The following is a 23376-nucleotide window of genomic DNA, read 5'->3' on the forward strand; positions in this document are numbered from 1 at the left end:
GCTGTACATCTCTATGACCTATCTCTCCTGGCATTCATGTACTTATCGAAGTGTCTTTTAAATGTTAGATCTATGCCTGCATCCACCACTTCCTCAGGAAGGTCATTTCACATGTGAACCACCCTTGGTGTAAAAAAAGTGCCCCTCATCTTTTTTAGAAGTCCTCTCACCTTAAAAATATGTTCCCTGGTTTTGAAATGCCTCATCCTAGGGAAAAGATATTTACCAGTAACCCTATCTTTACACCTCATGATTTTATAAACTTCTATAGCTTCACCCCAATGGACTATTTTGTGCTCAACTGTTTTATCGGAGGCATGACATGGGTCTTACTTGTGCTGTGGCACAGATTGAGATCTAGTTTCTCCGAGAGAAAGGTTGATTATTACAGAGTAGACCTATCCAATTCTTATCTCCAGGCAACACCAGTGTTATGTTGCATTGGATTTTGGAGCTACTGTGAAGGTAAAGGAGACAGAGGAGCACTTTCCTCAAGTTGTGTTTCTATACCCACAAAGCACAGGAAGTGTGTTCTGACCAATGAATGCTTTACAAATGTAGTTTTAAAATAGTGAAATATGATGTATATTTTTTCCATAAACTAAGTGTACCCACCAAGGTGTTGGGTAACCATCCTTGGGTCACTTGACATCTCTAATTTTAGGAATACTCATTTAATTCAATATAATAGTGATATTCAAAATCATTCTCTAACCACTCAATTCTTGAAGGATTCAGTGAGTGAGTGTGAGTGTGTGTAAAGATGTTTTCAATTTTCCTGCACAAAATCAATATTGTACAGCAATGTAGTTACAAAGACAAACAAGCATCTACTTTCCAGCATCTAAAGCCCATCGTCTTAAAAATGGAGACTAGTTCTCCAGAGTTGGAGTACAGGGTTCATTGCTTTGCAATGTAATTTAAAGCTTTACAACGTACACAAATATTAAACTGGCTACAGTTCCAATTGCCTTTGGTTACGGTTTGTGTTTTTCTTCTGATCCATATAACTTTCTTAATGTAGAATCCAAAAGAAAGTCCACAGACCTGCAAAGCATAATGGGAATGTGTTAATGAACTGGAAAATGGCTTATGGAAGGAATCACATCAGCACAAGATTTAAAAACATTATCAGGCATGTTGCTTTACCAGACTTGCTTCCTTTATTCCTAACCCTTGCATGGTTCCATCTGTCATTCCAGCAAGTCACTGCTGCCTCTAGAAAGACTTACATCTATCTCCCTGCTGCTAATTTTCAACTTGCTTACACCTAGCAAGAAAGCCTCATCATTGCATTTTAATCTGGAGCCAATCACATTCCACGATCAGATTTCATTTCACAAGTTCATATGGCACATTTTGGTTATAAGCAGCCACCTCTGAACCTTGCAGAATAGGGTCATAGAAAATAGCTGCAGGAGTGGACCATTCAGCGCTTCGAGCCTGCATCACCAATCAATATGATCATGACTGATCATGCAAGGGCCACATCCAGCTCCCTCTTGAATATGTCTAACGAACTAGACCCAACAGGATTACAGGAGAGGGTGAGTTTCAAGAGGATAGCAAAGCTGGTTGGTACTAACTGCCCCATTGCCTAATTTCTACCAAGAGGTAGGATTAAAATTAACCTTGTGTATACAAAAGTAGTTAAACAGTCAAATGATTTATGACAAGACCATGAGTGGCTTCTACGAGGACATGGGATTGAAACTCAACCTGTAAGCTGAGGCCCTATGGCTTAAGTCTTACTGGATCCAAAACAGAAAGAATCTGCTCTTGACTTAGTAAACCTACCACTGTAGTACAAGTCTAGTTCTCAGCATTTGTACAGTGCAGCTACAGTGAGGAGGAGATCAGGGGTGTCTGCAGTCTATGTCCTGCTGCAAGGTTTGCCAAAATAGAAACGGCAAAGTGCAAGTGCTAAGATAACATGCAAGCTCAGTTCAATGGCAAGGGTAGCAGTTTCTAACATTAAACCGATTCCCTACTGTGTTTGGAAAACCAAGTCATCAATCCATTGATAAGGAGAGCTCCATTCATTACTTAAAATTTCAACGCCTATCTAAATACAGCTCTGTAATTACTACTGAAAATTTATGAGAAATAGCAGTTTTGTGGAAACTTGTCTTTCTAAAATATGCAAAATTTATGAAATTTGACCACAAATCCTCTTATCAAACAGTGTGTGTTTACCATTATCAATGTGAAGGCAATACCACTTTTAGCATTTGGTCTTTAAGAAACCATTTGTCAGACTCATAACAGAAACTTACAACTTTGTTCATTAACATGAACTACTGCATGTCCTCGGTGTCACTGAAAAATGGTCTCATTAACATCAATAATTAATTTCACTGGGACGACTGTTCAAATGAATCTACAACTTTGGGCTAAAGACAAAGCAAAATTTAACCATTTGGTGATTAGCTCTGTCAAATGTTAGAGATTCAATAAGCATTGTTAAAAAGTCTCCTACTTTGAATGTGAGTTTTGCAAACCAAAAGCTACTCATGGGAGCAAGATTACTTAGATGAGCCTTAAGCACCTTGCTTTCTGGATCATCAGAATACTTCTCCAGTTTGGCACCTCAAGCAGCTAATGCTTTGGTTCATGTGCAATTAATCCACGAACCACCAGTGTTTTTAAACCAGTTAGAAAGTCTGAAACACTTAACTGTTACCATCCAAGACAAGGGCTTACCGGTCAATAGGAGTTATAATGACTGGGATGGCAGACAGGCCAATAGCAGTTGTCGTCCACTTTCTCACAGGCAGTGGCCACCTTGTAGTTTTCCGAAGTAAGAAAAGGGAAGCTGCACATAATCGATTGATGGTGAATCCTGGAATTATAACTGAGGCCAATGCTTGCCAGATGAACGTATCCACCACAGCGACACTGACAGTCATTGTTTTTCCAGGTTTGTCTCCATGAGCCTAAGTGGGGGTGGTAGAGCGAGAATTATTAGGACCTTGTGCAGTTATTGAAAAGAAACTTAAAATCTTAAATTTGCAGTTTTAAATTTTAAAAGAGTCTTAAGTGCAGACCTACACTTGGGAACACACTCATATCTGATAATCTTAGAGGATTGGGAAGAATGAGATTCAAAGCTACACCATGCTTTGGTATATTGCAGAAGTTTAGAGTCACTCTTTGCTGTTGGAGTTTATCATCATCACTTACACTTATTGCGTTTGTGCCTGTTTACGTCTTACCTATCTGTTTCTTTCCCTTGCCTCCACTCGCTCTCCCCTAGATAATGTACTCTAGTCCTGCTATCACAGTGCAGTTTTCTTGTTGAGATGTGGTTTAAACTACAGGCTGCTCAATATGTCAGTGTACTGCTTATGGGTTGGCTGTGGCCCAGATTACAATCCTCAGTCGAAGATAGCACAGCTGACTTAAGGAATCAGAGCTAAAGCTCTGTGACTCAATATAAAAACAAGTTATCATCAGGCCTGTCTCTGAACAACACATTGTACTGACGCCTATTATTGTACTTACTCTTCTTGCAGGGAGCAGCATTGCAATGTACAGCATTAGTGAAAACCTCATGACCACTGAATCAGAGTTAACTTTTATGGAAGGAAATTTCCAGAGTGACCATTTCTATACACAGCATTCTTTAAATAAAACTCTCCTCGGCAGTTTTAAATATTCTTCACACATACTATCAAAATCTAAATGCATCCTACACTATAGGAATGTTGTTTTATGGGAATATTTTAACTATAATAAATACAGTTTGTGTTGTATCAAGTTATTATGCATAAAACTGGGTTTAAGTGCTGATTTGGTCAAGCTGGAGTGATAGGTAGTGGACATTGTGCAGGTGCAGTAAATTTTAACTAAACTATAAATCAGCAAGAAAAACTGCACTGGGATAGCAGTACATTATAAGGGAGAGCTAATGTAGGGAAAGGAAAAAATAGGTATGTAATACACAGGCACAAAAAAAAGGCAAAAGTAATAAATGATAATCTCCAACAGTAGAGCCTGACTCTAAACCTCTGCAGTACGAAGTTTTAGCCAGCAAACTGACTTCTGGAATTGCAAGTTGAAAATAGAGTTGTCACTTATAAAATCATAGAATTCCCTACAGTGTGATAGCAGGTCATTTGGCTCATTGAGTTCACACTGACCCTCTGAAGAGCTTCCCACCCCCATTGCCAACCCCCTACCCTACATCTGTAACCCTCATTTCCTCATAGCTAACCCACCTAGTCTGCACATCCTTGGACACGATGGGAAATTTAGCGTGACCGATTCATCTGACCTGCAGATCTTTGGTCTGTGGGAGGAAATTGGAGCACCTCCACAAGCAGAATCCATAATCACCTTTTACTATTGTTCCAAAAAACATGTATTAAATGGATTTTATAAAAAGGAAGTACACTTGTTAAGATCTCTAATAAGTCATTGATAGCTTTTGAATAGTCTGAAAAACAAAGTCTAAAAAAGTCTTATCCGTTCATAAAACAGACTCCAGGATTTCACTATGAACAGTTTCTACAAAATAGTAAAATTAAAATGATGGTTAACCTATCCTTTTTATACATATAATGGCAAGTATCTTGAACCATTTGGATTCTCCAAACTTTCCTTTCTCTAAGTGCAATCATTCAAATACATGTATGGGGCAAGGATGGTAGAGGCAGGAATCATCAAGACATTTATGAAGTATTTAGATGAGCACTTGAAACATATAAGTCTTGGGTCAAGCGTGAGAAAATGCGATTCGAATAGATGACCAGCATGCATATCATGGGCTGAAGGGCCTTTTTCCATGCTGTTAAAATCACTTTAGTTCTGGCCAAATAAAACACAATAGTTTTCAGTAGAAGTATTTTGGAGGGAGAGAAACTGGAATGGAAAGACTATGATCTGAATTGTGATTCATCAGCAACTGTAGAGCCACATGCTGCATTATCAAGAATTAGCAGAGATGGGATAGGATAAACAGCTTCCTGTCCCATGACCATTCTCTAGTTCCTTGAATCTCACCAGAAAGAAAAACTATTCAGGAATGATGAGGTCGATCATCCAACAGATGTTCTAATTTATGTGTAAATACCTTTAACAGGGTCACCCACTGCAAAAGTCAGATCTAACCAGCTTCCTGGTCATTCTTTTCTCAGCATTGCAGCTTATTGTATCAGAAGTGAAGTTTTAGCAAAGCTTACTTAATAAGTAGTATCTGATATACAACCTGACCTTCAACCAAATAAGAACGTGGAACAGTAGCCCCACACACACATTAGGAGCCTCACTTTTGTCTCATTCTTAGATGGCCAAATAGTCCTCTAGCAGGAAGTATTGAAAGCTCTTCCAAACTATCCTAATTTAAAGTGTAACATTGATAGATGTATAGTGAGCAGAGCGAAATTATGTTAAAATTTGTACTTACAACAGCTGCTTTCTTCCCCTTGTCAACTGCATCAGCTGTAACATATGCAGTTGATATGCCATAAGTAGCCCAGACCAGTCCTACAGGAACTAGTGCCCGGAAAGCTTCACCAACTTCATTAGCATATCCTGAACCACCAAAGAGTTGAAATATCAGACAAGTTACTAAAAAAAAAAGTAGTATGTTCAAAAAATTCAGTCTGCTCTCCTTTACGCTTGCAGGTCTTTCACAAGGCCCCCCTCTGCACAGCTAGTCCATCTGGTCTCCTGATCACTCTGGACCTGAGGTGATATAGTGACTAAAATAAAACAAACCATCGTGGATGCCTGAGATTTGAAGCAAAAACAGAAATTGCTGGCAAAAGTCAACAGATGAAGAGCCACCAGGCTTGAAAACATTAACTCTGCTTTCTTTCCATAGATGCTGTCAGACCTGCTGAGTTTCTTCAGCTATTTCTGTTTTTGTTTGTGATAAGATCACTGTCATGGAGGATGTGCTGTCCAAGGATTTGGAAAGGTTCTAATTCCATGGGTTGACATGATCTTCAATGCTGATATCAACTGCATTTTTCAACATTTTATTAAATGTAATATGCACATTATTGGTAGCATTATCAACTCACCAACATTTTATTGAAATAAGCTTTATTTCCTCCCATTGCAAAGGGATATTCTGGGGATGAAATAATAGTGATTTAAACTTCTTCCGTTTCATTTCTTTCATATTGTAGAATGCATTTCTTGAGCAAATATTGAAAAAGAAGTTACACATTATGGTTTCAGTTACTTTAAAAAGTACTTTTGCTTGCAATGTAGGCCCTTCATACAGGTTATTCAAGACCAGTATGCAAGCCCTCGGAACCACAGGTGCTACCATTGTCTACAGAAGCCTATAGACATCAGCTATCTCTCCCAGATAATGCAACCAGCCAGTACACATGGAAAAGCTACTGGTGGCATACAGCCATACGCATTATTAGTTTCATAATGCAAACCATTGATGCTTAAGGAGAAAGTATATATTTACATAAAAGATTTGAAAGTTCTTTACAGTTGGATTTACTACTAAACCTAAGCCACAGATATTCATTTTCTGAACAAAGAAAAAACATCAGAAACTAGATTTTTGTTCAACATAAAAAAAATTAAAATGCTGCAACAGGTCAGGAAACCCTACAACATTGCTAAACAAATGATAAAAAACTATGATCTTGCATTCTGCAATTGACTACGTTTTTCTGATTGGAATCGAGGTTGCCCAGTGTCAGGATTACAACTCCTTTTCATGTTATCTATACTAACAGTGGCTTGATTTGGGTATATAGATTCATACAGCATGGAAACAGACCTTTTGGTCCAACTTGTCCACACTGACCAGTCATCCCAATATGACCTAGTCCCATTGCCAGCATTTGGTTCATATCCCTCTAAACCCTTCCCTGTGTAGTACAACAAAGTTTGCAGATGATAAAAAAAACTTGACAATAATAGTAGCACACTTGAAACCACTCAAGATAAAATTGAAAACCTGGGCAGATAATAGATGGAATTTAATGTGGATAATTGTGTAATGATGCATTTCAAGAGCAATAACACAGAGAGCTGATATAATCCAAATTATACCATTCTGATTGAGATACAAAAGAAGCAGGACCTGAGGAAACATATTCACAAACTTTTGAAGGTGACAGAGCAAGATGATAAGGCAGTCAGGAAAGCTTGTGAGATATTTGCTTTGTAAACAGAGGCACTGAACACAAAATCAAGAAAGCCATGTTAAACCTATACAAGTCTCTGTTAGACTTCAACTGGGCTATTGTGAACAATTGTGGATACTACACTTGCAAATGAATGCTAAAATCTTGGACAGAATAATACCAAGAATAATACCAGGGATATGGGAGATCAGTTAAAGATTTGGTAAAGGGATCGGAGAAACTGAGATTGTTCTTACAGCACAGGTGTACTGTGAAGTATCCGGAGGTCCTAGGTTTAAAATAATTGACAAAAGTCTAGAGTTTTGTTGAGATCCAGAATGCACTACCTGAAAGAGTGATGAAATCAGATGTCATTGGAACTCAGACATGTATTTAAAAATTAATTTTCAGTGTTCCTGGGGAAAAAAAACTTCAGTGTGGGACTAAGTTATACAGCTCTTTCAAGCAGTAATGAATAATTTCCTGACATCGACCTCAACTTGTCTTTCCTATGTGTCCCCTTGAAATATTCATGCAAATTGCTTAAGTGATTTTCTAGTGCTGGTATTCTCCTATACATAATATCATTGTGCAATATGTTATAAATATCTTTTAAATCAACCTGTTCAACTGGTTAATGACACACCTTCTAGCCCAGAGTTAAGGACACTACTATTGCACCACAGAGCCCATATACACTCTGTTCTTTATACACTTTAATTAGATCATCTCTTGGACATCTTTCAAACTCAGGCCAATGCTTTTAGGAATACCCACACAGCGCTTATGTTTGCATACACCCAGTACACACACATCTCCCTTGTATCTGGGTGATCACAGCTAGAAACAGTATTCATGATGTTCTCTGACAAGACTATGGCTTCCTCTTGTGAACCTATCTTTCTGCTAATATGGTTCAGCATTCTATTGATTTTGTTGATTACTGCTCCTCATTGGTTGGCCATGTTGAAAATCGATTTTTACCAGCTTGACTTTCAACTTTAATACAGTATATCCATTCCAATGTAATGTATCGGTTATATATGCTTCCTCTTTTCCTGCAGTACCTGACACTGATTTGGATGAAGTTTTGGCTTTTTTTTTGTGTCTTTCTGATTTCATTATCCTTCCTAGTTTTCTATGATTACTTGCACATATAACTAGTTTGCATTGGTTAGTCCTCCTAACAATTTTTGGGACATCCAGTTTGGTATCATCCCTACTCAAACAAAATTTTTCCAACAAGTGGCAGCTGATTACTACCCAATGAACAATTTACAATCCATTTCTGAGAATTTACCCACAAATCCACCTTTGAGCTTGACTAATAGCCTTGGTTGCAAATAGTTAATTTCGCAAGGAAATTTCACTTTAGCCGTAATCCTTCTTTTTAAAGATCTTGGTTTTACAGCTTCTATACATCCAGGAGTTTTAATACATTGAAAGAGGTCTGTGTATGCAACAATTTTTAACGTTTTATCTAAAGATCAGCACAATAAAACAACATACATTTAAATGCACTTGTCAGATGATAAACCGGTCCAAGATGCTTTACAAGAGCATTATATAACAATATGAAATACAAGCCATATCAGGAACATAGGAAAGTAATTGGCCATTCTGTCCATCAAACCTCCCCCACCAATCAGTACAATTATGGCTAATCGAACACTTTAGTGCCTTTTCCTGCCCCAAAACCATAGTATGCCACTAATAATCAGAAACTTATCAATCTGTAACTTAAATATTCTCAAAGAATGAGCTTCTGCTGATCTCTGTGATAGAGATTTCCAAATGTTAACAACCCTCTGAGTACAAAAAAATTCCTCTCAACTCAGGTCTTACTTGCATCTACCCTGTCCACCTCTTTAAGTATTTTTAAAATTCAAAGGAAATAACTTCTATTCTTTAAGGCTCTAGGTCCAGCTTGCCCAATCTCTCTTTCCAGACAGTCCTGCCATCCTGGAACAAGTCTGATGAATCTTCATTACACTGTCTTTGGCAATATGTCCAGTTGGTGTGGATACGTTGGACCAAAAGGTCTGTTCCTGTGCTGTATGAATCTATGACTCGATCTTTCCTGAGATAAGGAGACTAAAGCTGCACACAGTATTCTTGATGTGGTCTAATCAAGATCCTAGAGGAGAAAGTGAGGACTGCAGATGCTGGAGATCAGAGCTGAAAATGTGTTGCTGGAAAAGCGCAGCAGGTCAGGCAGCATCCAAGGAGCAGGAGAATCGACGTTTCTGGCATGAGCCCTTCTTCAGGAATAAGGAAAGTGTGTCTAGCAGGCTAAGATAAAAGGTAGGGAGGAGGGACTTGGGGGAGGAGGGGCTTCTGGGCAGAGGAGATGACTTGTGGTGTGCAGTGAGAGAGGGACTCACTGAAATCCTTGTAGAGGGAGGAAGAGAGCTTCTTCAAGGAAGCTATTCAAGGAATCAAGATCCTATGTGATCAAAGCAAATCCTCATTATCCCTGTACTCAGATCTTCTTGCAAGGAAGACTAACATGCTATTTGCCTTCTTAATAGCTTGCTGCACCTGCCTTTAGTGACTTAAAAGGGAAGAAGGGGAGGTGAAAAGTTTAGAGGGAAAATTCCACAGCTTTGAACTAGGAACCAAAGAGACAACCATACTAGAGGAGCGATAACAATCAGATATATGCTCATGGGGTTGGTGTGAAGTTGTGGAGGTTCCAAAAATGCCAGTAGTTGAAGTGTGAATATAGCCAGAATTCTGACTCAGTGGTTAATGTATGTAATAATGAAATGAAGTAAAATTGCTTGGAATGGCAGTATAACTTCACTGTAGACCTTTGCATCCAATCCATTCCCTGCATTTTCAGCGACAATGCTAGACTGAAGCCACTTTGCACCAATGTTATACGCAAGGTATGAATCTGCTGCAAACTGAAACAGAAATTACTGCAGAAACGCAGCATCCTTGAAGAGAAATCAGCATTAACATTGAGCTTGGTGATCCTTCTTCAGAACAAATAAATAAGTATGAATCTATTGTGACATTTTGTTTTGATTCTTAACTTTTAAAGGCATCTAAACTCTCTCAATCAGGGCCTAAGCTCTCACTCTTGGGAGATGGGAATATATTGAACAAAAAACTGTCCTGCCCAACAAAATCGTGTTTGCTAAATAAGGAATTGTCCAGATTTCCTTCTGTTTGAGAACACTGTTAAAAGCAGTGAAAAAAAGTTTTGGTTATGCAGACGAGTACACATAGATCTGGTGGGGAACGCCCCAGCGGTAAGGAGCTAGTGAATCTGACTCCCTCTACATATACTTCACACCAGCATGAATGATAACGGGGGGGGAGGAGAAGAGGAGCTCAGTGAGGCTGTTTCAAAATACACTGATTTAGAGGAGCCGGTGTTAGTATGGGGTGTACAAAGTTAAAAATCAGACTACAACAGCTTGTAGTCCAACTGGTTTATTTGGAAGCACTAACTTTCGAGGCGCTGCTCTTTTATCAGGTGGTTTCTTAGCCTATCATTTCACGGTTGTTACTCTTGTAATCACATGCTCTAGCCATGTTTGCCTAATGGACCCCTGATTTTCGGCTGAGACGTGAGTGTCCAGCTCTAGTAACCTTCAGTGCCGTCTGATGGGTGGGGGTTCATATTGCCGTGCATTGGATAGTTTCACAGAACTCGAAACTAGTATTGAAGCAGTTTGTAAAATGACTTCTCTCTGAGTCAGCAAGTATGTCAGAGTGAAATGTGAGCAGCCGCCCTCACAGAGCGGGGCGTGGAATTTACACTAACTTTGTTCAAGGTTATTTATTGTCCCATGTTGAGAACTAAAATCACTCGGAGCGTGAATTATACTTTCATTTTTAAAAAGCGTGGATTTGCTGCTGTTTTAATCGCGGATGTCAAGATAAAATCCCGGAACTGGAATGGGACCGGGCTTAAAGCACAGCCTGGAGTTTCTCTCCTTCCGTTCCCCCCGAAACACTTAAGGGGCAACTTCCTGACTGATTCTTACCCAGAAAACGGACCCAAGTATCCCGATAGACGTCGACCTTGTCCTGCTCCCCAGGCTTGCTCATTGTGCTCCCGATCCTGATGTTAGCCGCGCCGCAGCAGTTGATACATTCACCAAAAATGTATCCAATCAATGTAACCAATCCCGTGTCACTGTCAGTCTTCCAGACTAAGCTGCAAACATCCGCCTCTGACACAAACAGCAGAGGTGGGGAGACGCTCCAGAAAGATGCTGAATCTGCCTTGACAACACTGTTTGTTAAAAGGGTTAATTTTAAACATGCTTCCTTCCCTCCAGTCTCCAGACCCACCCTTTTCTGTGAAGATGGATAGGAATTGACCAACCACACGTCAGCTTTCAGAAACAGATCCTCCCATTTATCCTGCAGTATTAAAGTGCGCCATAAATAAGGCTGCAAATACTTATAACATTCCAACGCATATTTAATAACTTTCAAAATCACGCATTCTGTTAGCCTTCGGCAATTGCAAAGTAACTGCCATAATTGCGCCTGAGAGAAATCTACACAGCATCCTGTACTACAGTAAACTCCCTTCTGGATGACCTTCATCTCAGCCACGTTCTTCGGTCATGCAGTACTTACAAATTATGTGGAAAAGTAACATGTCAAGGGATAGTCTGATGGTGGCTCGAGCGAGATATTTCTAATTGCTTCAAATGGCTTAAAAGAGAGAAAAAAAATAGTCTCTTACCCACGTTTTCATTTTCCTCTTGAAGCCTACCATGATACACATCTTCGCTGGTAGCGGGTTAGATAGGTGACTTGTCCCTTGGCTACTACAACTACAGTACTCTCAGCTCGCTACTGCCTGGACCAGTACTTATTGCCCATCCTTAAAGCTTTTCAGAAGATGATGGTGAGCTGCCTTCTTGAATCAGTCCAGATGGCATAAGGACATCTGATCAAAATTTCCGGATTTTGATCAGAAAATCAGCAGTCGTAGAGATGTACAGCACGGAAACAGACCCTTCAGTCCAACTCGTCCATGCTGACCAGATATCCCAACCCAATCTAGTTCCACCCAGACCATATCCCTCCAAACCCTTCCTGTTCATATACCTTCCAGATGGCTTTTGAACATTGCAATTGTACGAGCCTCACCACTCCTCTGCATGAAAACGTTGCCCCATAGGTCTCTTTTATATTTTTTTCCCTCTCACCCTAAACCTATGCCATCTAGTTCTGGACCCCTCCCACCCCAGGGAAAAGAACTTGTCTATTTACCCTATCCACACCCCTTATGATTTTATAAACCTCTATCAGGTTAGCCCTCTGCCACCGATGCTCCAGGGAAACCAGCACCAGCCTCTTCAACCTCTCCCTGTAGCTCAATTCCTCCAATCCTGGCAACATCCTGATAAATCTTTTCTGAACCCTTTCAAGTTTCACAACATCTTTCCAAAAGGAAGGAGCCCAGAATTGCACGCCATATTCCAACAGTAGCCTAACCAATATCCTGTACAGCTGCAACATGACTTCCCAACTCCAGTACTCAATACTCTGACCAATAAAGGAAAGCATACCAAATGCCTTCTTCACTATCCTATCTACCTGCGACTCCACTTTCAAGGAACTTTGAACTCCAAGGTCTCTTTGTTCAGCAACACTCCCTAGGACCTTATCCTGATGAAGGGCATTTGCCCGAAACGTCGATTTCGAAGCTTCTTGGATGCTGCCTGACCTGCTGTGCTCATCCAGCACCACTAATCCAGAATCTGGTTTCCAGCATCTGCAGTCATTGTTTTTACCCGTTATCATTAAGTATATAAGTCTTGTTAAGATTTGCTTTCCCAAAATGCAGCACCTCGCATTTATCTAAAATAAACTCCATCTGCCACTCCTCAGCTCATTGGCCCATCTGATCAAAATACCGTTGTAATCTGAGGTAACCTTCCTCACTGTCCACTACACCTCCAATTTTGGTGTCATCTGCAAACTTATTAACAATACCTCCATGCTCACATCCAAATCATTTATGTAAATGACGAAAAGTAGTGGACCCAGCACCGATCCTTGTGGCACTTCACTGGTCACAGGCCCCCAGTCTGAAAAACAACCCTTCACCACCATCCTCTGTCTTCTACTTTAGAGCTAGTTCTGTATCCAAATGGCTAGTTCTCCCTGTATTCTGTGAGATCTAACTTTGCTAACCAGTCTCCCCTGGGGAACCTTGTCGAATGCCTTACTGAAGTCCATATAGATCACACCTACCACTCTGCCCTCATCAATCCTCTTTGTTACTTCTTCCAAAAAACTCAATCAAGTTTGTGAGACATGATTTCCCATGCACAAAGCCATGTTGACTATCCCTAATCAGTCCCTGCCTCTCCAAATACATGTACATCCTGTCCCTCAGGATTCCCTCCAACAACTTGCCCACCACCGACATCATGCTCACTGGTCTATAAAGTTTGGGAGAAGATTGGTCTATAGTTCCCTGGCTTGACCTTACCAATCTTTCTTAAACAGTGGCACCACATTAGCCAACCTCCAGTCTTCTGGCACCTCACCTGTGACCATCAATGATACAAATATCTCAGCAAGCAGTCCTGAAGAGAATGCATTTTCATCCCTTTTTTTTGGAGAGAAGCACATGGCTTCCTGTGGTGACACTGAATGGATAGGAAATATATCATGTGAAAGCATGTGCCCTAATTTTCCTATTTTTCCTGTCCACAATTGTCCCTAAGATATCCCTAGACACTGCTAGTCTAGCTGACACTTACATAAACATTAATTTTAAATAATTATGTGGGTGTCAAAACACAGTATAATCTGGGTAGTGATTTCAGTTATAATGAACCCGTGTGAACGAAACATTACCAAACACTCTGAGAACACCAGCTTAGCATGAAACACATCATTTTATTGTTCCCCACAAAATACACAATTGATTTTAACAAATCCAAATGCAAAATTATTTGAGGAGAAAAGGAACATTCAGTGCTTTTTTACTGACATAAGTTTTTATAGATCAGTACTGACTTTTGTGATTGTATGACCCCTCGCAAGGAGCTCGGGGTCAGAGAAGGATCAATATTTTAGTTATGACTCTCTAACCTGTGTTCTTTGTGAGTTTGGCTCCCCACTGGTGGTTGGCAGATCACAATCACCAATTAAATGTATATTTAAGAAGTTAAATGTAGTATCTACCATGTTTTTTTAATCACTTACAGAAAAATGGATACTGTAAAACTGTCGTATAATTTTCTGTGGCAATTGGAGAGTTAATCCCATTTCCAGTATGTTGGACAGTGTCTTAAACAAAATTGCCTCAAAAGGGTTTTAATAATTTATTCACTTGACCATAATATTTTGGGTTCGTTTTAGGTTGCAGCGTGATCGATTCTGGAAACAAATTTTTTTTGTTCTTTCTGTCCTGATACACAGCAACGCAACTGATTTCTGAAAATATAACTAAAGTTCTGAGCAGTCTGGTGATCACTACCTCCACTAATTTTAGCAGTTATGCAAAGCACTGTGTCAATTCAACAACTGTTTGCAACTTCTGAATTACATAATGCAGTTGAAAGCATTTGGTACTGATTCTCCATAGTTTCAGAGCCTTTTAATCACAACTCTTCCATTATGAGTAAATGGATCAACGAAATTACTTTCAGCTCTAATCAGAATCTCCCCCCAAAAAACATTTAAAATATCCAATAGCCACAGTGCAGGAAGGACCATCAAGGCTATTCACTTTAAGTTTGTAGGAGGTTGTGGGTGGAAGAAGATCTCAGATTTAAGTAATTGAGCAAAAAGAAGAAACTAATCCAGTTCAATCTGTGCTGAATCATTCTAAAATGCAAAATGTTTAAAGTATTCTGGAAAAAAAGTTTCAAATATGTTGAATACAACCAAATAAAAGCAGGACAGAACAAAAACAGAGGATTTGATTAGCTGAACTGAGAAAAGCCAGAAACAAACCTAACATAGGAAATAATTTATTTATATTTTGACTAAATCCTATTTAGAAGCATTACAAAAACATTTAATAATTTCCTATTTAATACGGAAGGTTTAGATTACAAAAATAATCTTGAAAGGATAAGATCTCATCTCAAGAGACAGGAGCCAGTAGTTGAATAGCGTTTCCTGTTTCTACATTATCATTTTGGTAATCAGATATAAACTGGATGTACGATTTACTCTGAACAATTGCACAGTATTTTTCTGTAAACAGCAGTGCAGACATCACAGATGTAAAAGCTTTCTGCGGCTGTCACACTGTAAAATTCACATTCAAACAGAAATCAGCAGCTCAGAAATTCTATAATTATATAAATTATAGAAATTCTATAATTCTAAACATTATAAAATCATATCCTGTTATCTTCAATTTTATCTTTGCAAATGACAAGAAAGTTTTCTTTTGTCCAAAATGAGACCTGCAAAAATACTTAAGAAGACATCTTCATTCCTTCAAGCAACATGATGACTACAGTATGATTAACATTAACAGTTACCGATATTATTCAGTGTATATTATAAATAACATATGTAAAGATCTGGATACAATGCTTGAGTACAAACTCAGATTTATGGATCTTTAATAAACCACTCTTGCGATTTTACAGGTACAAATGTTACATCACTTCTCATGATTAGCTAATGTTTATCATTTACTGATCAATCAACAAAGTAGAGCTGGAACAGATTTATGTTTTCTCTAAACCAAAGTTAAAAATCACACAACACCAACATTTTATTTTGCTCAAAAAACTGCATGAATCCATGTAAGATTCTGTAAATCCCTTTTTTGGATTAGAATCAGTCTGAACATTGGGGCACAGACAGCCTCACGCAGGACACCTCACAACTTCAATGTATTATCCTTGCCAGCATGGCACCTGTTGTTAAAGTGTGAAGTTGAGAATGTAACTTTAAGAAAGTTCTGGAATTTACATATGAAAGAACTGAAACCAACATGCCCAATCTAAAAGATGAGAAACTTAAAAAACAATCCAGGTCTTTTCCAATATATAATTTCAGTTACATCACACTGTAAACTTCTGATATAAATTCTGTGTCCTACTATCTTATACTCCACAACCACCTGAAGAAGGAGCAGCGCTCCGAAAGCTAGTGCTTCCAAATAAACCTGTTGGTGTGTGTGATTTTTAACTTTTTACACCCCAGTCCAACACCAGCACTTCCAAATCATCTCTAAACCAAAAGTGATTTAAAACCTCATTTCTCTAGATAAATACATATTCAATTATAAATTAAATAATATAAGTCGAGATATACAAACATCACAGAGATTTATTATAATCTGCAGCAAGTTTTGCAAAGAAACTGTAAAATTAATGGCACCTAAAATAGCAATTGTACTGGAATTAAAACATTAAGTGAATAATGGAACCCTGCCATGGTGTGTGTTCAATGCATGAATACAGTTGGAAATCAATGTGGTGACTGAACTAATCTATGCTAAGGTTACAGCACTGCTTTTCCAATAGTATCTTCATTAATTTAAACTTGGTTCTATAAATTGAAAATTGTGCAGAAGCAAACTTTTGTTTCAAGTTAAAACATAACTATCAATAAAATACTGCTAAAAACAATACAAATTTTCAATCTTTGCAGGGAACACTTAGCAATAATTTGGACTTGTGATGTGCATCATTTTCTGATCAGCAAAAATGGCTGACTATAAATCTGCCCAAATTTCCAAAACATGGCTACTGACAAGAAGGTGGTCAAGGTGAAAATATCATAAACTGGGATGGAATTTGATAACTTCAGATAGCACTTCTGCTCAGTTTTTGCTCCACCTCCCATAGTATTGTAGACATCTGCTGGGGGCAGTACCAGGGGTATAATCAATCCTCCAGCAACTTGCTCAGACAGTTCTTCTTCAATCATGAACATAGTTAGGAGGATGATCAAGCTAAACAATTGAAAACACCTGCAGTTGAACCTAACCAATTATATCACCTTTCAGCATCAGATTTACCAAATCAAAGTTCCTTATAGAATTGTGACCTCTACCATTTAGAAGGACAAGCATATGTGATACATGGGAACACTATAACTTGTAATTTCCCCTCCAAGCCAACCACAATGCTGACTTGGAACTTGGTGTTCCATCATTGTCACTGAGTCCAAATATCTTCCTAACAAAACTGTACCCCTTCAGGGACTATAGCAGTTCAAGAAAGGTGGTTCATGAGAACCTTCTCAAGAGATCAACTGAAAATAAGCAATAGATGCAGCCCTAGCCGGAGTCCTATGTCCTCTAGATTAAAAAAAACTGTAAACAAAGTTTAGGAATCCTTCCAGTCAGTGCAATCAGCCATTGGGAGTGAATCTAATTTTAAAAATATATAGAGCTTTACTAGGATTCAAGATGGCAAACCAACATATTAATCTGGCCTGTTCTTAGGTGAAGATACAGATCATTGGTATGTTTTTCAACCTGTTTAAATCATACAATTAAGCTAAGTAACAAAGCTATGATGGGTTATACACTACAGTGACGAACAGAAGCAGTGGGGCTTCAGGTTCAAAGATTGTACACCTGATCCTTACTGATTACTTACTGGTTGTTTGAACTCAGTTATTCGACTTGAGCAAACATTCAGAATTCTTAGCTGGCTCATTCAAGGATGAGAGATTTAGCAGATATTTTGATAGTGCAAAAGAAAATGTGGCATCCCTTAAAGCACCAATCAAGCTCCACTATCAGGAAATTACCAAAGGCACTTCTGCTACACTGTACAACTTCATTTATCCTAACTCACCAGATGGAGGCAAAGAAAACTTCGAAATTATTACTTATCAAGGAAGAAAGGGAAAACTCACCCTTCCATGATTTTTAAAAAGGGAAGATTGCTTGATGTCTAAATTACATCACAATAAAGAATATTGATGCAAATGACTACATGAGAACAGGAGAGAAATTCTTGCCTCAAATTTTTAATTACTGGATTTAATGTAAATATATTCAAATTATGCTTTATTCTGGAGTTCCTTCAGTATTGTACAGGTCAAGAATACATACTAGATAGATTCTAGAATAATACTTTAGAGATCTGTGGTGCAAATCTTGCCACCGTTCAGATTTTCTGACCCAGCAAGTTGTGATAGAGGCTGAGGATAAAAATGTGAAGATTTTATGGAACCAGGATAATTCCCATTCAAGTGAGTTTTTGCACATTCTGATTGTTCAACACTTGAAGACTGCAATTCAAGTTTTTTCAGAATTTAACTCTCTGAAACAAGGAGGGATGACTGATATCTGGCATCATCCTTTTTGGTATTTGTTGGTTCTTGAACAAAAAAGTGAGTTTATTTTGTGTTGTCAGTTTTACCAATGTGGAAGATAAATTAAAGCAAGGTAGCTATTGCCTTTCTTGACCTGAATACTGACAGTGATATGGGACTATCACAGAAGATATTAAAATAGGCCCGAGAATGGGAGAGTAAATGAACTGTTGAGAATTATTTTCTTAATTCAGAATTGACATGAACAGCAAAGGTACATTTATACATAGCAACTAGAAATTCGTAAACATCAGTTGGAAACGATCAGCTGTAATGTTATCATTGATCACAATTATATGTCATAAGATTGAATAATTGTTAACTCGACTTAAGTTAAAGCTCAGCACTTTATTATAACTTAATTAGAATCATTCTGAGATGAGGGCTATATCACAGATGTGCCCTTTAGTCCGATGCAAATAGACCATTGAACAATACAGCAGCCAAATACACTATACATACATAAGATCAATGTAGTTGTTTTGTATAAATGAAAATTTCAGTGCTGACTATTACATGGGAAAGTCTTTTAAGAAAAGGGGAGTGTGTGTGTGTCATTCACTCTGGTAAAAAGCAGCATGCTTAATAGGCACTCTGTTTATCCCAGTTTTCACTGATACATGTTAATCCATTTGGTTACTCAACATAGGTCCATATCGCACAAAATGCACACACCATTAACTAGCTCTGCTGAATCTACAATCAGCAGTCATTAACACATGCCAATGCATTTACTGCATTCACTGCAGAGAATTTGAATTCACCTCATTGTAAAGTTGCCTTACAGATTTCCCTCTGGTCACAAGGGTTATTATATTTTACTGACATCCATTTCTTTTATCTTCTTTCCAAGATCATCCATCTGAGCTTCTGATCCCTTGTCTGGCAGCAACACTTCTACTGAGTAGCTAACCTTCTTTGAATGAATGATGCTGTACGTGTTGTCAAATCTTAGAACATCTGGTGAAAACAGAGTAAAAAAATGGCAATCACACAGATATACAAAAACTAACTCTCGAATTTATGAACTGACCAAGATAAACTAGTGATGTGTCTGCATAGTGTGCAACCAACATATAACTTATACAGCTTACACAGCTTAGAAAACAAGCAATGGGAAGAAGTATTGGTGATAAGGATGAATTGTGTTTTAACAAAATTATGAGCAGTACATATACATTGGTACATAATATGAATAGTCATGAAGGTTGTGTCAATAGCTGTGTTTGGAGAGGGTGGGTTTTGTAGGAGCATTCATATCCAGCTCAGTTCATTCTCACTGCTTAGTCACTGTAGATTTCTTTCATTGTGGGTAGCTGCCATGTAAAACCATGGTTTTAGGTGAATAGAGTAAACCTCACATCATCAGTACCATCTCTAGAGATCTATGAGGACCAGTTGTGAAATACTGCACATTCTGAAAATAGGGAAATCTTTGCTCATTATTTATGGTGAACTCTAGGGCATAGTACAAGTTCAATACTTATGTAAAATATGGTAACATAGATCAAAGGTGAGAACACAAAGCTGGAATTTGGGAAAAATTGGAAGATGGATGAGCTCATAGTCAATGAAATAAGCTTTGAAGTTATTTTTGATTGGTTCTTGATTTCCAAAAACCAATCAAAATAGTTAAGTCTTTTTTGTTCTCACAGCACATTAAAGTGTGATTCACAATGATAAGTTCAGAAATGCACCAAGGTAACTACAGAGGAGGAAAGCCATTCAGCCCACCTTAATTCATCTTTCCAACAGAATGCTAACACTCTCTCATTCCACAGTATTTACCTTCACTATATGTTAAAAAGAAGTAACAAGTGCAAGTAATTTACTTAATTCCAATTTATGGTTTAGTTTTGTTCAGATTAGATTAGATTCCCTACAGTGTGGAAACAGGCCCTTCGGCGCAACCAGTCCACACCGACCCTCCGAAGAGTAACCCACCTAGACCCATTTCCCTCTGACTAATGCACCTAACACTATGGGCAATTTAGCATGGCCAATTCACCTAACCTGCACATCTTTGGACTGTGGGAGGAAACCGGAGCACCTGGAGGAAACCTACGCAGACACAGGGAGAATGTGCAAACTCCACACAGAGAGTCACCCAAGGCTGGAATTGAACCTGGGACCCTGGTCCTGTGAGGTAGCAGTGCTAACCACTGAGCCACCATGCCAAGCTTATTAGATTCCTTACAGTGTGGAAACAGGCCCTTCGGCCCAACCAGTCCACACCGACCCTCCGAAGAGTAACCCACTGAGACCCAAACATTGTAACTAAGAATGCTCAGATACCACAGCTGGATTACTAAAGATGCAATGCATCCTGTTATGGTAAGATTACAGGTTTACATCAGAATTCATTTTTCACATGCCCAGGCATAATATGATCAACTCTGTTCACAGCAAGAGGAATCTCTAAAGATTACTCAAAGCCACTACCCTGGGGATCTTTGTAGGAACAACTACCACAGCAGTACACCTCTAGTACAGATTAGTAAAACCATAATCTGCTAAAGGAACACTAACCCCTAAATCTGATTACTTTACTGGGTGCAATATGAGAACTGAACAGATAAACAATGACGGTTAACCAGTCCTAAGTTTTTACGACAGCTTTAAAAAAATTATTGGATATTGAATGAGCAACTCAAATATAACTGGAAGGCCTTCGCACACAATTTGGGATGATAATTAAGATAATTGGGATTTCTATAATTGATCAATTAAGCATCTTCCACACCATATTTTAATTATATGACACCAAAGTAAAATAAATATCTCAACATAACCTAAGTAATTAATTGTTTTAGAGAAGAGACAGTGGTATCAGTCACCTCCATTTCAGACTCAGATGGAACCTGATGGGTCTCACACTCTCAGGGATCATGGCAATGTCTTTGATGCTTGGTAGATATACTCGCTTTCTTTTAAAGTCTTCTATTTGTATTAAGTCGAGGTTGAAGTTTGAATTCTCTTCAAAAAATTAGAATGAGCTATCTTTTCAAGATTTTATTTAGCTTTGCTATTTGTATTTTTCATATTCGAGCAAAATTACATGTTTTCTTATTATATTAAATTTATGTCGTCTTTTATAATTTAAATGATCTCATATAATTCTATCAAACAATCAGAAAACTCAACTCTTAATCCCTTTGGTGGGGGACTGTTTTCTGAGGAGTTTCACCCAGACATATACGATATCCAGGTAAATTACAGTTTACATTACTGAGCAGGACTTCTCCCTTTGGATAAGAATGTAATTGGACTATGCAGACCCAAATTTTGTGTCCTGGAGTCTTTGACAGAAATTTCAGGAAATTAGTTGAAAAATACTCTTGATTCTAAAAGTTCCAAGTGAGCAATTATGATTACAACAAAAACACAACAGATTAAAAAAAGGCCAACCGCATTTTGGATCTTATCAATATGGGCATAGAACCCAAAAGTTAAGTAAGTAAAGATGTTATCAGAAATTTACACAAGACATTGTCCAGGACACAGTTGGAGAACTGTATGTAGCAATGGGAAGCCTGTTTTGGAAAAAACAACACAGCTTAGCTTCATCTGGCTGATGTCAGCAAATAGAAACTACATCTGTCCAGAGACACCTGAGATGCTGAGAGTATTTCCATTGTTGAAGAGAAAGCCAGTGGGAGTTTTTATGTGGCTTTTAACATTAAAGAGTTATTACAGCACAGAAGGTGCCCATTCAGTCCCATGCATCATTCATGCAACACACCTAGTCCCATTTCCCCGCAATTTCTTTCGAGTTTTGGTTGGATTACCTTCAATTGGAGAGTCAGTGTCAAGGGATCATTAAAATTCACAAAATACCTTGGTACATATTGATGAAAAGCCACAACAGAAAAATAATTCATTAATTTAGAAATTTCAGGGAGACCTATTCCATCACCAGAAGTGCATATTGAATTGCTATTTTAGATTACTTCCCTACAGACACTTGTTATGTTCCCCCACTGCAGTTCTGATTACTGAATAAAACATGAGTAATGGATACTATCTTTCTGCATATGACCTGAATACTCTTATTCCACAGAATTTGTCTGCATGTTTGTTGACAGATGATAAGAAAGCAGGGTGTACACATGCTTTTGACTATTGTAAGAGCTTTATTTCTTTGGTTACCTAAGGAGTAGACTTTTGTTGAGAAAGGTATATTGTGCAAGGTGTTTCAGCTAAAGTTAATACATGTACCGGGTGTATGATGCTGCATGGTCACTACTGTAGCCAGTCAGCATTTTCCACTGATATGATTCTTCCAGTTTGATCACGCAATTTCCTGACCAGCTCTATTTTGTTCAAAGAAGCTAATAATGAATGTCAAGGGTCAATCTTGAACCAACTCTGTGCTCCAGCTACATCACCAATTGCCTCTTGTTATACAATATCCTCCTCCCTATTGCAGTTATATATTCTTCTATAAATAAAATGCCTTTATAATACAACCCAACTTCTCAGCATTCCTATAAATTTTCAACTGCACTTGGATCCATTGCTATTATCGAGTCAAATTTCAATTTAAAATCTAAATTCTCAATACAAACTTATCCAGTAATTTATTTTCAATACTGTTTGTATTGGTATTAATCCAGTCAAGAAATTCCATGTCTATTCTCTGTGGTTGACACTATTAAAATGCCTTAATCACGGTAATCAAAATCCAGTCAATTATTACAATTCTTTGAACTAACATGCATATGTGGGCACACACATACACACACAAATACGGACTGGACTTGAAAAACCTGAGCTCGGTAGAGAAAAGAATTCATGTAAATATCAAAAAGATAATTATATTTTTGGGAATAGTTGAAGGACAATAAAAAATAGAATGAATGGTTGAATGTTAAGTAAACACTACAAATGCTGGCAGGTGGGATTAGATTGGGTTGGGATATCTGGTTGGCACGGACGGGTTGGACCGAAGGGTCTGTTTCCATGCTGTACATCTCTATGA

General features: G+C 38.3%; 2 protein-coding genes across 3 annotated transcripts in view; both read right to left on the bottom strand.

Moving 5' to 3' along the window:
* Positions 1-748: 748 nt before the first annotated feature.
* On the bottom strand, positions 749-11652 carry mtfp1 (mitochondrial fission process 1). 2 transcript variants are annotated; one of them, XM_043715659.1, is made up of 4 exons: positions 11105-11652; positions 5408-5571; positions 2704-2936; positions 749-1047 (listed from the first exon to the last, which is right to left on the bottom strand). In XM_043715659.1, exons 1-4 carry the CDS (start codon positions 11166-11168, stop codon positions 978-980), a joined length of 531 nt encoding a protein of 176 aa, XP_043571594.1. In that variant the 5' UTR covers positions 11169-11652; the 3' UTR covers positions 749-977. The 2 variants fall into 2 exon arrangements, with proteins under 2 accessions (XP_043571594.1, XP_043571596.1); XM_043715661.1 differs by having other exon boundaries at positions 5408-5535; positions 11105-11639.
* A 4561-nt stretch (positions 11653-16213) lies between these two features.
* Positions 16214-23376, bottom strand: part of LOC122562641 (SEC14-like protein 2) — a 62180-nt gene continuing 55017 nt past the window's right edge. The window contains exon 12 of the mRNA XM_043715662.1: positions 16214-19355. Within this exon, the coding sequence (XP_043571597.1) occupies positions 19207-19355 (149 nt within the window). The 3' untranslated portion in view covers positions 16214-19206. The remainder of the gene's footprint in view (positions 19356-23376) is intronic.

This window comes from Chiloscyllium plagiosum, chromosome 25, assembly GCF_004010195.1.
Source record: "Chiloscyllium plagiosum isolate BGI_BamShark_2017 chromosome 25, ASM401019v2, whole genome shotgun sequence".
Lineage (NCBI taxonomy): Eukaryota > Metazoa > Chordata > Chondrichthyes > Orectolobiformes > Hemiscylliidae > Chiloscyllium > Chiloscyllium plagiosum.